The following is a 13,548-nucleotide window of genomic DNA, read 5'->3' as shown; positions in this document are numbered from 1 at the left end:
CGTTACCAGCACTACTGTCTGATTACAATCAATGCAAGTCATCAGAATCAGGTAATACACCAACTTATATTCTAGTCTTCATGAAAGAAAGGAATCTATATGTTAAACATGCATGTATATTCATTAAAACACCTTTAACATGTAAACAAAAACAGCAAAATAAATAAATGTAAATTATATACTGTATATATCAATGTATGTATATATATATATATATATATATATATATATATATATGATATGTGTGTGTATGTTACTCATCAGTTACTCAGTACTTGAGTAGTTTTTTCACAACATACTTTTTACTTTTACTCAAGTAAATATTTGGGTGACTACTCATTACTTTTACTTGAGTAATAAATCTCTAAAGTAACAGTACTCTTACTTGAGTACAATTTCTGGCTACTCTACCCACCTCTGGTTTTAAGTGCCTTGTGCTGAACTTTATCTATTTATTTATTTTATATTTTTTTTACTCCGGGTACTTTTGTACTCTTACTTTTGTTTTTTGTTTTTGTTTTGAGTGACAGCAGGGGTAGGGGATGAAGAGGGTTTGAATATGTTGTTAATGTGAATGTGAAATCAATAAAAAGAACTATGAAAGAAAGAATAATAATTAATAATCAAAAATATTTTTAGTCCGGTTTGAAAAACGAACATGTGAAATATAGGTTATTTAATGAGCATTTTGCCGCCATTTATTCAGCAAATATGACTTAAATGACGATGGAGCGATATGGTAACGGCCATCGTTAACCTTATCACGGCAGCCAAAATGGCGACTCGGTGACATCGAGTGGCGACGGCGAAAATTGCAACCAAATCGCTAATTAATCAAATAATGACTCGGCTTTAACTAAAAGTGGGAAGTAGGAGGAATTGTGTTTTTTTTTAAATTATTTCACTTTGGGAGTACATTGTAGCTTATTGGTTGACTTAGCTAGCAGCTAAATGAGGAACAAGCTAGCTTGTTAGCACGCTAACAGCGAGTCAAACATTGTAGCTAACTCGACTTTCGACATGGAAATGTACTAAATCGGTTTGTTAACAAAGTTCACTACTTTTTCTTCAACGTACTTACGTAATTAAAATCGTTTTTTCCCCCCCGGAACGTCCTCGGACGTGCGGGCTCCGCCCCCTGCTGGCCAACCAATGGCGCGCTCCGAAAGCAGTCGGTTTGGAAAATCAAAAATCCAGTCAATCACGTGACGTCTATGTGACGTATCAAAGCACAAATAAATCCGTTACTTTTGGGTGTCCGTTAAACACTCCCCCCACGATCTGTCGCCAGACCAGTGGACAGACGAGCCTCGCCGGACGAACACCAACTCAACTAATTCCAACTACATTTGCCGCCATGGAGCCAGACTGGGACTTGATCCTCGAACTGATCGACGAGGACTTAGGTCCCAAAATCTCGCCGGAAATTGTCTCTCGTCGTCGGTTCGAAGACTGCATCTACCACGGGGAACAGGTATGTTCAAACATGCACGTTTTTGTCAAAGTAACGATGCAAAGTCTTTATTAGGAACGTACATCATATTAATAGTCAAGTATATAAGCACTTATTATACTGCTTATTTTTCGAGTTGTTCACTTTTAAGTCTTTTTCAAGATTCCCTGTACAGTTGAAGGGTAATCCATTTTATAAAGATATGCGACCCCGAAATGGACAAGCGGTAGAAAAATGGATGTATGTACTATGATTAAATATGTGGCAAACGTTAAAAAGGCGATGTGAATGTTTAATAGTAGAGTTGTACCCAGACTCAATTGGCTACATCACCTGTGTCAAACTCCACAATGTCGTCTTTTTTAATAAAAAATATTCATCCTTTCAATTTTTACAGAAAAAAATGCATGTTTTCTAAGCTTGAGAATCATCCGATTGACCAAAAAAAAAAAAAAAACACCCAAAGTGTGGCCCGCAGCTCCGGTTTTGTGCGTATTGTTAGACAACAGTAAGAATATTAAAAAAGAGCGATGATTTATTCTTCAAAATAGCCACCCTTTTCTCTGATTACTGCTTTGCACACTCTTCGCATTCTCTCGACGAGCTTCAAGCACACCTGTGAAGTGAAAACCGTTTCAGGTGACTACCTCTTGAAGCTCATCGAGAGAATGCCAAGAGTGTGCAAAACAGTAATCAGAGCAAAAGGGCGGCTATTTTGAAGAAAATAAAATATAAAACATGTTTTCAGTTATTTCACCTTTTTTTTGTTAAGTACATAACTCCACATGTGTTCATTCATAGTTTTGATGCCTTCAGGGACAAGCTGCAATGTAAATAGTCATGAAAATAAAGAAAACGCATTGAATGAGGAGAAGGTGTGTCCAAACTTTTGGCCTGTACTGTACATTCCAAACATTTTTTTTTGTTAGAATAAAATGCTTGTTCCCCGGACTTATGATTTTAAAAGCAAGTATGTTATTTATCAATTTGTACGTTAAAAAAAAAAAAGACTAATAACATAGAGAAGTGTGTAATAATATATATATATATACAGGGGCGCCGAAAAGGGGGGTAAAGGAGACGGATTCTAGGGGCCCATGATGGAGGGGAGCCCAGAGAGGCCCCTAATGATGATGAAATTATAATACAGAAAAATAATGACACTGTGTTGGGGGCCCTGTAAAGATTCTTTTCATGGGGCCCAAAATCCCTAGCGGCGCCCCTGTATATATATACATATATATATACAGGGGCGCCGCTAATATATATATATATATATATGTATATATATACCGTATATATATAGCGGCGCCCCTGTATATATATATATGTATATATATATATATATATACAGGGGCGCCGCTATATATAGAGGGCAGATTGTTACAGTGAATATATATATATATATATATATATATATATATATATATATATATATATATATATATATATATATATATATATATATATATATATATAAAGATTATTTTCATGGGGCCCAAAATCCCTAGCGGCGCCCCTGTATATATATATATATATATATATATATATATATATATATATATATATATATATATATATATATATATATATATATATATATATATATATATATATATATATATATATATATATATATATATATATATATATATATATATATATATATATGTGTATATATATATATATATGTATATATATATATATGTATATATATATATATATATATATAATAATCTTTATATATATATATATATATATATTCACTGTAGCAATCTGCCCTCTGAGAGCAGCCATAACTGCGATGTGGCCCTCAATGAAAACGAGTTTGACACCCCTGGCCTACATAGTGTACTTAACTGCAGAGAGTACAGGGTGTTGAGCAGATTAAAAAACATGTAAAATAGTATATATAATGTTTTATAACACTAATATATTGCTGCTGTTTGTTTGTGCTAACCTCCACTTGTTCAGATAATGGCGCCTTTCAATCTTCTGGCCCCTCCTCCCCAAACAGTAATACCCCCAATGGCGCCCGTCAATCATCTGGTCCCTCCGCCACAAACAGTGAGACCCTCAATGGCGCCCGTCAATCAGCTGCCGCCACCTCCACCGACAGTAAGACCCTCACTCACAAATACAAATGCATGTAAAGGAGCTTAAAAATGGTGTTTGTGAAATGAGTGAAATGCTGACACCTGGTGGACATGTGGCGACTTAACGATGTGTCAACAGGTCAGCTGTGTTCCTGTGGTGATGCAGCCGGAGGTCATGGGCCAAAATCCTGTCGGAGTCATGTAAGTAACACTGAATTACCATATTTTCCGTAATGTAGAGTGCAGATATATACGTTGTGAAATGAGTTATTTACACAAAAAGATTCTGTAAATATTTATTTACGTACTTTAATTGTTGCCAAACAATGTCAGCAACACGGCAGTAAAACGGCAGATCAAACAAAACAGAAGTCACAAGCTGCGGAAGCCAAGTCTCCAATCAGCTAAACAGACTCAATAACTCCACAGTGACGTTTTGGTGAATTTACTGAAGAATTAGTGAAACTAAAACAATACTATCAAATATGTGACGGTTTAGTAAAAGTATGAATAGTTTTAGTTTTATTGTAAAACTAACAATTGTTGCTTGGACTGATGGTAACTTATGCTCTCCACCACTACAAACTAACACAATATTAATAATAATTATTGCAATGACTTTAAATCCTACTGAATAGCTCTTTATCTCCTTCCCTTTATGCGATTTTAAATGATTGAAATTAGCCTCCTCCATTTTGAAAATGATGCCTTAAAAGGTGAAGTGTCACTCGTGACGTGACGAGTTTGACCCGGCGGTAATTCTAGGCAAGCGCATATTATATACCCGGCGGCAATTCAAGGAAATACGGTATATACACTATGACACCTGTGAAGTGAAAACCATTTCCGGTGACTACCTCTTGAAGCTCATCAAGAGAATGCCAAGAGTGTGCAAAGCAGTAATCAGAGCAAAGGGTGGCTATTTTGAAGAAACTAGAATATAAAACATATTTTCAGTTATTTCACCTTTTTTTTGTTAAGTACATAACTCCACATGTGTTCATTCATAGTTTTGATGTGACAATCTACAATGTAAATAGTCATGAAAATAAAGACAACACATTGAATGAGGAGAAGGTGTGTGCAAACTTTTGGCCTTTACTGTATATATATATATATATATATATATATATATATATATATATATATATATATATATATATATATATATATATATATAAATATATATATATGTGTATATCCATATATATATTATAGTGTATACTTACTAACATGCAGTGTGTGTGTGTGTAGGTGTAGCAACGGTCAGCTGTTGTTCAAGATGGAACCTGGAGAGGAACCTGACACCTTCTTCACCAACCCTCCTCCAAACTCTTCAAAGTAATTGTGGTGCACTACCTCACACGTCCACACGGAGGCGACTCACGCTCACGCTGTTTTCCCGTGTGTTGCAGGAGAAAGAGGAGGACAGGGAACAACGACGACAGGCCTTACATCAAGAAGCCTCCAAACGCCTTCATGCTGTTCATGAAGGAGCAGCGTCCCACCGTCAAGGCCAAGTTCCTCAACAAGGACAGCGCCACCGTCAACAAAGTCCTCGGCCAGATGGTGTGTGTTGTTGTTGTTGTTGTGTTGATCTTTATGGAGTTGTGTACTGACAGCGCCATGTTTTGCAGTGGAAATCTCTGACACCACCGGAGCAGGAGAAGTATTTCCAGGAAGCCGAGGTCCTCAACCAAATCCATGCCAACATGTACCCGCAATGGTCCTGCCGAGACAACTACGTATGTACACACACACACATACACACACACACACACACACACACACACACACACACACACACACACACACACACACACACACGCCCTCTTGAGACCTCTGAAAAATGCCTACCTCTTTAGGACCAGCTTTTCTAGATATATAAAGTAGTGTATTTACAACATGAATAATATATACTTACTATGCAAATATAGAAAAGCTTGTTGTGAAAAATGAGTTGGAATTTCACAAGAAAAAGGTCACAATTTCACAAGAAAAATATATATAATAAAAGTCGTCATTTTACTCAACGCAAGTCAACATTTTACAAGAAAAACTGAACATTTGCGCAATATTATGATAAAAGTTGGAATTTTACTCAATAACAATTTTACAAGAAAAGCTTAGCATTTTGGCAATTTTATGAAAAGAGTCGTCATTTCACTAAAGTCACAATTTTATAAGAAAACTTTAAAATTTTGGCAATATTATAATAATAATCGGAATTTTACTTGGCAAAATGATGACAAAAGTCGTCATTTTACTCCAAAAATGTCACTGTTTTACAAGAACAACCAAAAAATTGGCAATATTGTGATAAAAGTCTGAATTTTATATGACAAATGTCACCATTTTGCATTAAAAAGTAATCATTTTACGAGAAAATATTGCAATATCACAGAAACAGAAAGAATATGAGAAATTGTTCCCAATTTTATAAGAAAAAAGTTGACACATTGTGAGATTTTTATTTATTTATTTTTTGCAATTGTTTTTTAATCTTCATTATTTACTTCAAGTTATTACAGAATGTCTCTATATACATATATATATATTTTTTAAATTCATTTTGGCCAAAGGGGGCAGATTTCAATGTCTTACACACACTTGTTATTACATATGTTGGCCAGAGGGGGAGCACTTCAAAAAAAAATTTACACACACTTGTTATTTCATATGTTGACTGTCAATTTTTTGGGGACCACCCTAATGTTGATAGATGTCACCAGCAGGGGTGCTAATGAGACATTCTCTATTAGATGCAATGTTATTGGGACCATGATTTATGTCAGCACTTGTTCACACCTCCTCATATGGAAGATACTTTTCCTTCTTCATGTCGCAAGAAGGGCAGAAATACAAGAACACACACACACACACACACACACACCCTCTTGAGACCTCTGAAAAATGCCTCCCTCTTTAGGACCAGCCTTTCTAGATATATAAAGAAGTGTATTTACAACATGAATAATATATACATACTATGCAAATATAGAAAAGCTTGTTGTGAAAAATGAGTTGGAATTTCACAAGAAAAAGGTCACAATTTCACAAGAAAAAGGTCACAATTTCACAAGAAAAACGTAGAATTGTGGCAGTCTTATAATAAAAGTCGTCATTTTACTCAACGCAAGTCAACATTTTACAAGAAAAACTGAACATTTGCGCGATATTATGATAAAAGTTGGAATTTTACTCAATAACAATTTTACAGGAAAAGCTTAGCATTTTGGCAATTTTATGAAAAGAGTCGTCATTTCACTAAAGTAACAATTTTATAAGAAAACTTTAAAATTTTGGCAATATTATAATAATAATCGGAATTTTACTTGGCAAAATGATGACAAAAGTCGTCATTTTACTCCAAAAATGTCACTATTTTACAAGAACAACCAAAAAAAATTGGCAATATTGTGATAAAAGTCAGAATTTTATATGACAAATGTCACCATTTTGCATTAAAAAGTAATAATTTGACACAATAAAAAAATTAATAATTTTACGAGAAAATATAGCAATATTACAGAAACAGAAAGAATATGAGAAATTGTTCCCAATTTTATAAGAAAAAAGTTGACACATTGTGAGATTTTTATTTAGTTATTTTTTGCAATTGGTTTTTAATCTTCATTATTTACTTCAAGTTATTACAGCATGTCTCTGTATACATATTTATTTATTTTTTTAAATGTCTTACACACACTTGTTATTACATATGTTGGCCAGAGGGGGAGCACTTCAAAAAAAATTTACACACACTTGTTATTTCATATGTTGACAGTCAATTTTTTTTATTTTCCTCATATGGAAGATACTTTTCCTTCTTGATGTCTCAAGAAAGAAAATACAAGAACACACACACACACACACACACACACACACACACACACACACACACACACACACACACACACACACACACACACACACACACTAGTCCAATCTTAGATGCAGCCAGTTAACTTAGTGTTATGTGTGCAGGGCAAAAAGAAGAGGAGGAAGTGGAGAAACTCATCAGGTAAGATATTCATTATTATAAACCAGTGATTCTCAAACCAATAGTAGCTCACTGCACTGTCTATGTGTCATGTTACAGCTGCTGTGTTTCTAATGACTACTTAGGCCTACTACGCTACTGTGTTGTAACTGTCTATGTAGTATCACTGTGTCATGTTACAGCTGCTGTGTTTCTAATGACTACTTAGGCCTACTACGCTACTGTGTTGTAACGCTGGTCATCATGGCCGTACTTAGACAGCCAAGTGTTTTCTGAGGCTACACTGAAATGCTCATGTTAGAAACACAAGACTAGACTACTAGTTAATAATGTTAGAAACACAAGACTAGACTACTAGTTAACAATGTTAGAAACACAGGACTAGACTACTAGTTCATAATGTTAGAAACACAAGACTAGAATACTAGTTAACAATGTTAGAAACATGGGACTAGACTCCTAGTTAACAATGTTAGAAACACAAGACTACTAGTTAATAATGTTAGAAACATGAGACTAGACAACTTGTTAATAATGTTAGAAACATGAGACTAGACTACTCGTTAATAATGTTAGAAACATCAGACTAGACTACTAGTTAATAATGTTAGAAACACAAGACTAGACTACTAGTTAACAATGATAGAAACACAAGACTAAACTACTAGTTAACAATGTTAGAAACACAAGACTAGAATACTAGTTAACAATGTTAGAAACATGGGACTAGACTCCTAGTTAACAATGTTAGAAACACAAGACTACTAGTTAATAATGTTAGAAACATGAGACTAGACAACTTGTTAATAATGTTAGAAACATGAGACTAGACTACTCGTTAATAATGTTAGAAACATCAGACTAGACTACTAGTTAATAATGTTAGAAACACAAGACTAGACTACTAGTTAACAATGTTAGAAACACAAGACTAAACTACTAGTTAACAATGTTAGAAACACAAGACTAGAATACTAGTTAACAATGTTAGAAACATGGGACTAGACTCCTAGTTAACAATGTTAGAAACACAAGACTACTAGTTAATAATGTTAGAAACATGAGACTAGACAACTTGTTAATAATGTTAGAAACATGAGACTAGACTACTCGTTAATAATGTTAGAAACATCAGACTAGACTACTAGTTAATAATGTTAGAAACACAAGACTAGACTACTAGTTAATAATGTTAGAAACACAAGACTAGACTACTAGTTAACAATGATAGAAACACAAGACTAGACTACTAGTTCATAATGTTAGAAACATGAGACTAGACTACTAGTTAACAATGTTAGAAACACAAGACTAGACTACTAGTTAACAATGTTAGAAACATTAGACTAGACTACTAGTTCATAATGTTATAAACACAAGACTAGACTACTAGTTCATAATGTTATAAACACAAGACTAGACTACTAGTTAATAATGTTAGAAACATGAGACTAGACAACTTGTTAATAATGTTAGAAACATGAGACTAGACTAAACATCAGACTAGACTACTAGTTAATGTTAGAAACATGAGACTAGACTACTAGTTAATAATGTTAGAAACATTAGACTAGACGACTGTTAGAAACATGAGACTAGACTACTAGTTAATACTGTTAGAAACATCAGACTAGACGACTCGTTAATAATGTTAGAAGCATGATACTAGACTACGCGTTAATTATTTTAGAAACACGAGACTCGGCGGCTAATTAACAATGTTAGACACATGATACTAGACTACTAGTTATTGTTTCAAACATGAGATTAGACTACTAGTTATTAATGTTAGAAACATGAGAGACTAGATGACTCGTTAATGTTAGAAACATGGGACTCGACGTCTAGTTATCAATGTTAGAAGCATTGGACTCGGCCAATAGTTAATGTTTGAAGTATGAGACTAGACTACTAGTTAATTATTTTAGAAACATGAGACTAGACGGCTAATTAACAATGTTAGACACATGATACTAGACTACTAGTTATTGTTTGAAACATGAGACTAGACTACTAGTTAATGTTAGAAACATGAGAGACTAGATGACTCCTTAATGTTAGAAACATGGGACTAGACGTCTAGTTATCAATGTTAGAAGCATGGGACTAGACCAATAGTTAATGTTTGAAACATGAGACTAGACTACTAGTTAATATGTTAGAAACATGAGAGACTAGATGACTCGTTAATGTTAGAAACACGGGACTAGATGTCTAGTTAACAATGTTAGAAACATGGGACTAGACCAATAGTTAATGTTTGAAACATGAGACTAGACTACTAGTTAATATGTTAGAAACATGAGAGACTAGATGACTCGTTAATGTTAGAAACATGAGACTAGACGTCTCGTTAACAATGTTAGAAACATGGGACTAGACCAATAGTTAATGTTTGAAACATGAGACTAGACTACTAGTTAATAATGTTAGAAACATGAGACTAGACCACTAGTTAATGCTTTAAACATGATACTAGACTACTCGTTAATTATTTTAGAAACATGAGACTAGGCGGATAATTAACAACGTTAGACACATGATACTAGACTACTAGTTATTGCTTCAAACATGAGACTGGACTACTAGTTAATAATGTTAGAAACATGAGAGACTAGATGACTCCTTAATGTTAGAAACATGAGAGACTAGATGACTCCTTAATGTTAGAAACATGGGGCTAGATGTCTAGTTATCAATGTTAGAAGCATGGGACTAGACCAATAGTTAATGTTTGAAACATGAGACTAGACTACTAGTTAATAATGTTAGAAACATGACAGACTAGATGACTCCTTAATGTTAGAAACATGGGACTAGACGTCTAGTTATCAATGTTAGAAGCATGGGACTAGACCAATAGTTAATGTTTGAAACATGAGACTAGACTACTAGTTAATAATGTTAGAAACATGAGAGACTAGATGACTCCTTAATGTTAGAAACATTGGACTAGACGTCTAGTTAACAATGTTAGAAGCATGGGACTAGACCAATAGTTAATGTTTGAAGTATGAGACTAGACTACTAGTTAATAATGTTAGAAACATGAGAGACTAGATGACTCGTTAATGTTAGAAACATGGGACTAGACGTCTAGTTAACAATGTTAGAAACATGGGACTAGACCAATAGTTAATGTTTGAAACATGATACTAGACTACTAGTTAATATGTTAGAAACATGAGAGAATAGATGACTCGTTAATGTTAGAAACATGGGACTAGGCGTCTAGTTAACAATGTTAGAAACATGGGACTAGACCAATAGTTAATGTTAGAAACATGAGACTAGACTACTAGTTAATAATGTTAGAAACATGAGACTAGACCACTAGTTAATGCTTTAAACATGATACTAGACTACTCGTTAATTATTTTAGAAACATGAGACTCGGCAGCTAATTAACAATGTTAGACACATGATACTAGACTACTAGTTATTGTTTCAAACATGAGACTAGACTACTAGTTATTAATGTTAGAAACATGAGAGACTAGATGACTCGTTAATGTTAGAAACATGGGACTCGACGTCTAGTTATCAATGTTAGAAGCATTGGACTCGGCCAATAGTTAATGTTTGAAGTATGAGACTAGACTACTAGTTAATTATTTTAGAAACATGAGACTAGACGGCTAATTAACAATGTTAGACACATGATACTAGACTACTAGTTATTGTTTGAAACATGAGACTAGACTACTAGTTAATGTTAGAAACATGAGAGAATAGATGACTCCTTAATGTTAGAAACATGGGACTAGACGTCTAGTTATCAATGTTAGAAGCATGGGACTAGACCAATAGTTAATGTTTGAAACATGAGACTAGACTACTAGTTAATATGTTAGAAACATGAGAGACTAGATGACTCGTTAATGTTAGAAACACGGGACTAGATGTCTAGTTAACAATGTTAGAAACATGGGACTAGACCAATAGTTAATGTTTGAAACATGAGACTAGACTACTAGTTAATATGTTAGAAACATGAGAGACTAGATGACTCGTTAATGTTAGAAACATGAGACTAGACGTCTCGTTAACAATGTTAGAAACATGGGACTAGACCAATAGTTAATGTTTGAAACATGAGACTAGACTACTAGTTAATAATGTTAGAAACATGAGACTGGACCAATAGTTAATGCTTTAAACATGATACTAGACTACTAGTTAATTATTTTAGAAACGTGAGACTGGACGGCTAATTAACAATGTTAGACACATGATACTAGACTACTAGTTATTGCTTCAAACATGAGACTAGACTATTAGTTAATAATGTTAGAAACATGAGATACTAGATGACTCCTTAATGTTAGAAACATGGGACTAGACGTCTAGTTATCAATGTTAGAAGCATGGGACTAGACCAATAGTTAATGTTTGAAACATGAGACTAGACTACTTGTGAATAATGTTAGAAACATGACAGACTAGATGACTCGTTAATGTTAGAAACATGGGACTAGACCTCTAGTTAACAGTGTTAGAAACATGGGACTAGACCAATAGTTAATGTTTGAAGTATGAGACTAGACTACTAGTTAATAATGTTAGAAACATGACAGACTAGATGACTCGTTAATGTTAGAAACATGGGACTAGACCTCTAGTTAACAGTGTTAGAAACATGGGACTAGACCAATAGTTAATGTTTGAAGTATGAGACTAGACTACTAGTTAATAATGTTAGGAACATGACAGACTAGATGACTCGTTAATGTTAGAAACATGGGACTAGACGTCTAGTTAACAATGTTAGAAACTTGGGATTAGACCAATAGTTAATGTTAGAAAGATGAGACTAGACTACTAGTTAATAATGTTAGAAAGATGATTCTAGACTACTAGTTAACAATGTTAGAAACATGATACTAGACGTCTAGTTAACAATGTTAGAAACATGGGACTGGACCAATAGTTCAGGTTAGAAACATGAGACTAGACATCTAGTTAACAATGTTAGAAAGATGATTGTAGACTACTAGTTAACAATGTTAGAGGGATGAGAGTAGATGATTGATGAGTGTGTTGTGTGCAGGGTGTGTGTCAGAGGTGGGGGGCCAGTCCAGGAGCACGCGTGTGACCATGGTCCACACCATGATGCTGCAGTCCGTCAGCGACGTGGCCGTCACGGAGGAGGCGGCGGACATGGACCTGGCCTTCTCCATGCAGACAACGCCGCAGGCCGCGGTGGTGGCGGCGGCTGCCTCTCCCTTGGAGCAGTGGACACAGACCTACATCAGCCAGAGCGCCACACAGCTGCTGAGTGTGGGAAGCGCTCCAACAGACTTTTATAATTCATGTGTAAATAATAACTATTGTGGATATTGTTGATTTGTTTGCCTTTTTCCTGCTACATTCTGTACAGTTACGTGTTAAGTTAAGATGGTCTTTTTGATAAACACTCTGTAAATACTTCTACATTTTTGTTCTGAGTATGTATGCCATTGTCACCATATAATTAGAAATAAGCTCTGTCACTTTAAATAAATTTTAAAAAAAACAAGAAAACTTTTGACTGTTGTGCCAGACTGTTAATGAAGAAGCCATTTTTGTGTGTGTTGGTAGAGCGGCCGTGCCTGCAACTTGAGGGTTCCGGGTTCGATTCCCGCTTCTGCCATCCAAGTCACTGCCGTTGTGTCCTTGGGCAAGACACTTTACCCACCTGCTCCCAGTGCCACCCACACTGGTTTAAATGTAACTTAGATATTGGGTTTCACTATGTAAAAGCGCTTTGAGTCACTAGAGAAAAGCGCTATATAAATATAATTCACTTCACTTCACTTCCAGTGATCAGCTTTCACCTGCATCATGGATTTAAATGCAACTAAAATAGTTTATTAGTTAAAGTACCAATGATAGGTGGTGTGGCGAAATTATTCTCTGCATTTGACCCATCACCCTTGATCACCCCCTGGGAGGTGAGGGGAGCAGTGAGCAGCAGCGGTGGCCGCGCCCGGGAATCATTTTTGGCGATTTTACCC

General features: G+C 35.0%; 1 protein-coding gene across 2 annotated transcripts; it reads left to right on the top strand.

The window, feature by feature from the left end:
* Window positions 1–945: 945 nt before the first annotated feature.
* On the top strand, window positions 946–13,062 carry LOC133617897 (uncharacterized). 2 transcript variants are annotated; one of them, XM_061978266.2, is made up of 8 exons: window positions 946–1,474; window positions 3,471–3,571; window positions 3,689–3,750; window positions 4,804–4,890; window positions 4,965–5,118; window positions 5,187–5,294; window positions 7,537–7,573; window positions 12,603–13,062. In XM_061978266.2, the coding sequence occupies exons 2-8, from the start codon at window positions 3,482–3,484 to the stop codon at window positions 12,896–12,898; spliced, it is 834 nt and encodes a 277-aa protein (XP_061834250.1). In that variant the 5' UTR covers window positions 946–1,474; window positions 3,471–3,481; the 3' UTR covers window positions 12,899–13,062. The 2 variants fall into 2 exon arrangements, with proteins under 2 accessions (XP_061834250.1, XP_072771259.1); XM_072915158.1 differs by having other exon boundaries at window positions 963–1,474; window positions 3,428–3,571.
* Window positions 13,063–13,548: the final 486 nt, after the last annotated feature.

The sequence above is a fragment of the Nerophis lumbriciformis genome, linkage group LG18 (assembly GCF_033978685.3).
Source record: "Nerophis lumbriciformis linkage group LG18, RoL_Nlum_v2.1, whole genome shotgun sequence".
Classification (NCBI taxonomy): Eukaryota; Metazoa; Chordata; class Actinopteri; order Syngnathiformes; family Syngnathidae; genus Nerophis; species Nerophis lumbriciformis.
Note: the sequence above shows the minus strand (reverse complement) of the source record. Positions and strands in the feature narration are given on the sequence as shown.

What these genes read in the sequence shown, in the direction of transcription:
- LOC133617897 (XM_072915158.1), top strand. Translation starts at nt 1,358, where the DNA reads ATGGAGCCAGACTGGGACTTGATCCTCGAACTGATCGACGAGGACTTA. An exon ending in CCTCCTCCAAACTCTTCAAA is followed by an intron (nt 4,891 to 4,964) that starts GTAATTGTGGTG and finishes CGTGTGTTGCAG; the next exon opens with GAGAAAGAGGAGGACAGGGA. An exon ending in GGTCCTGCCGAGACAACTAC is followed by an intron (nt 5,295 to 7,536) that starts GTATGTACACAC and finishes TTATGTGTGCAG; the next exon opens with GGCAAAAAGAAGAGGAGGAA.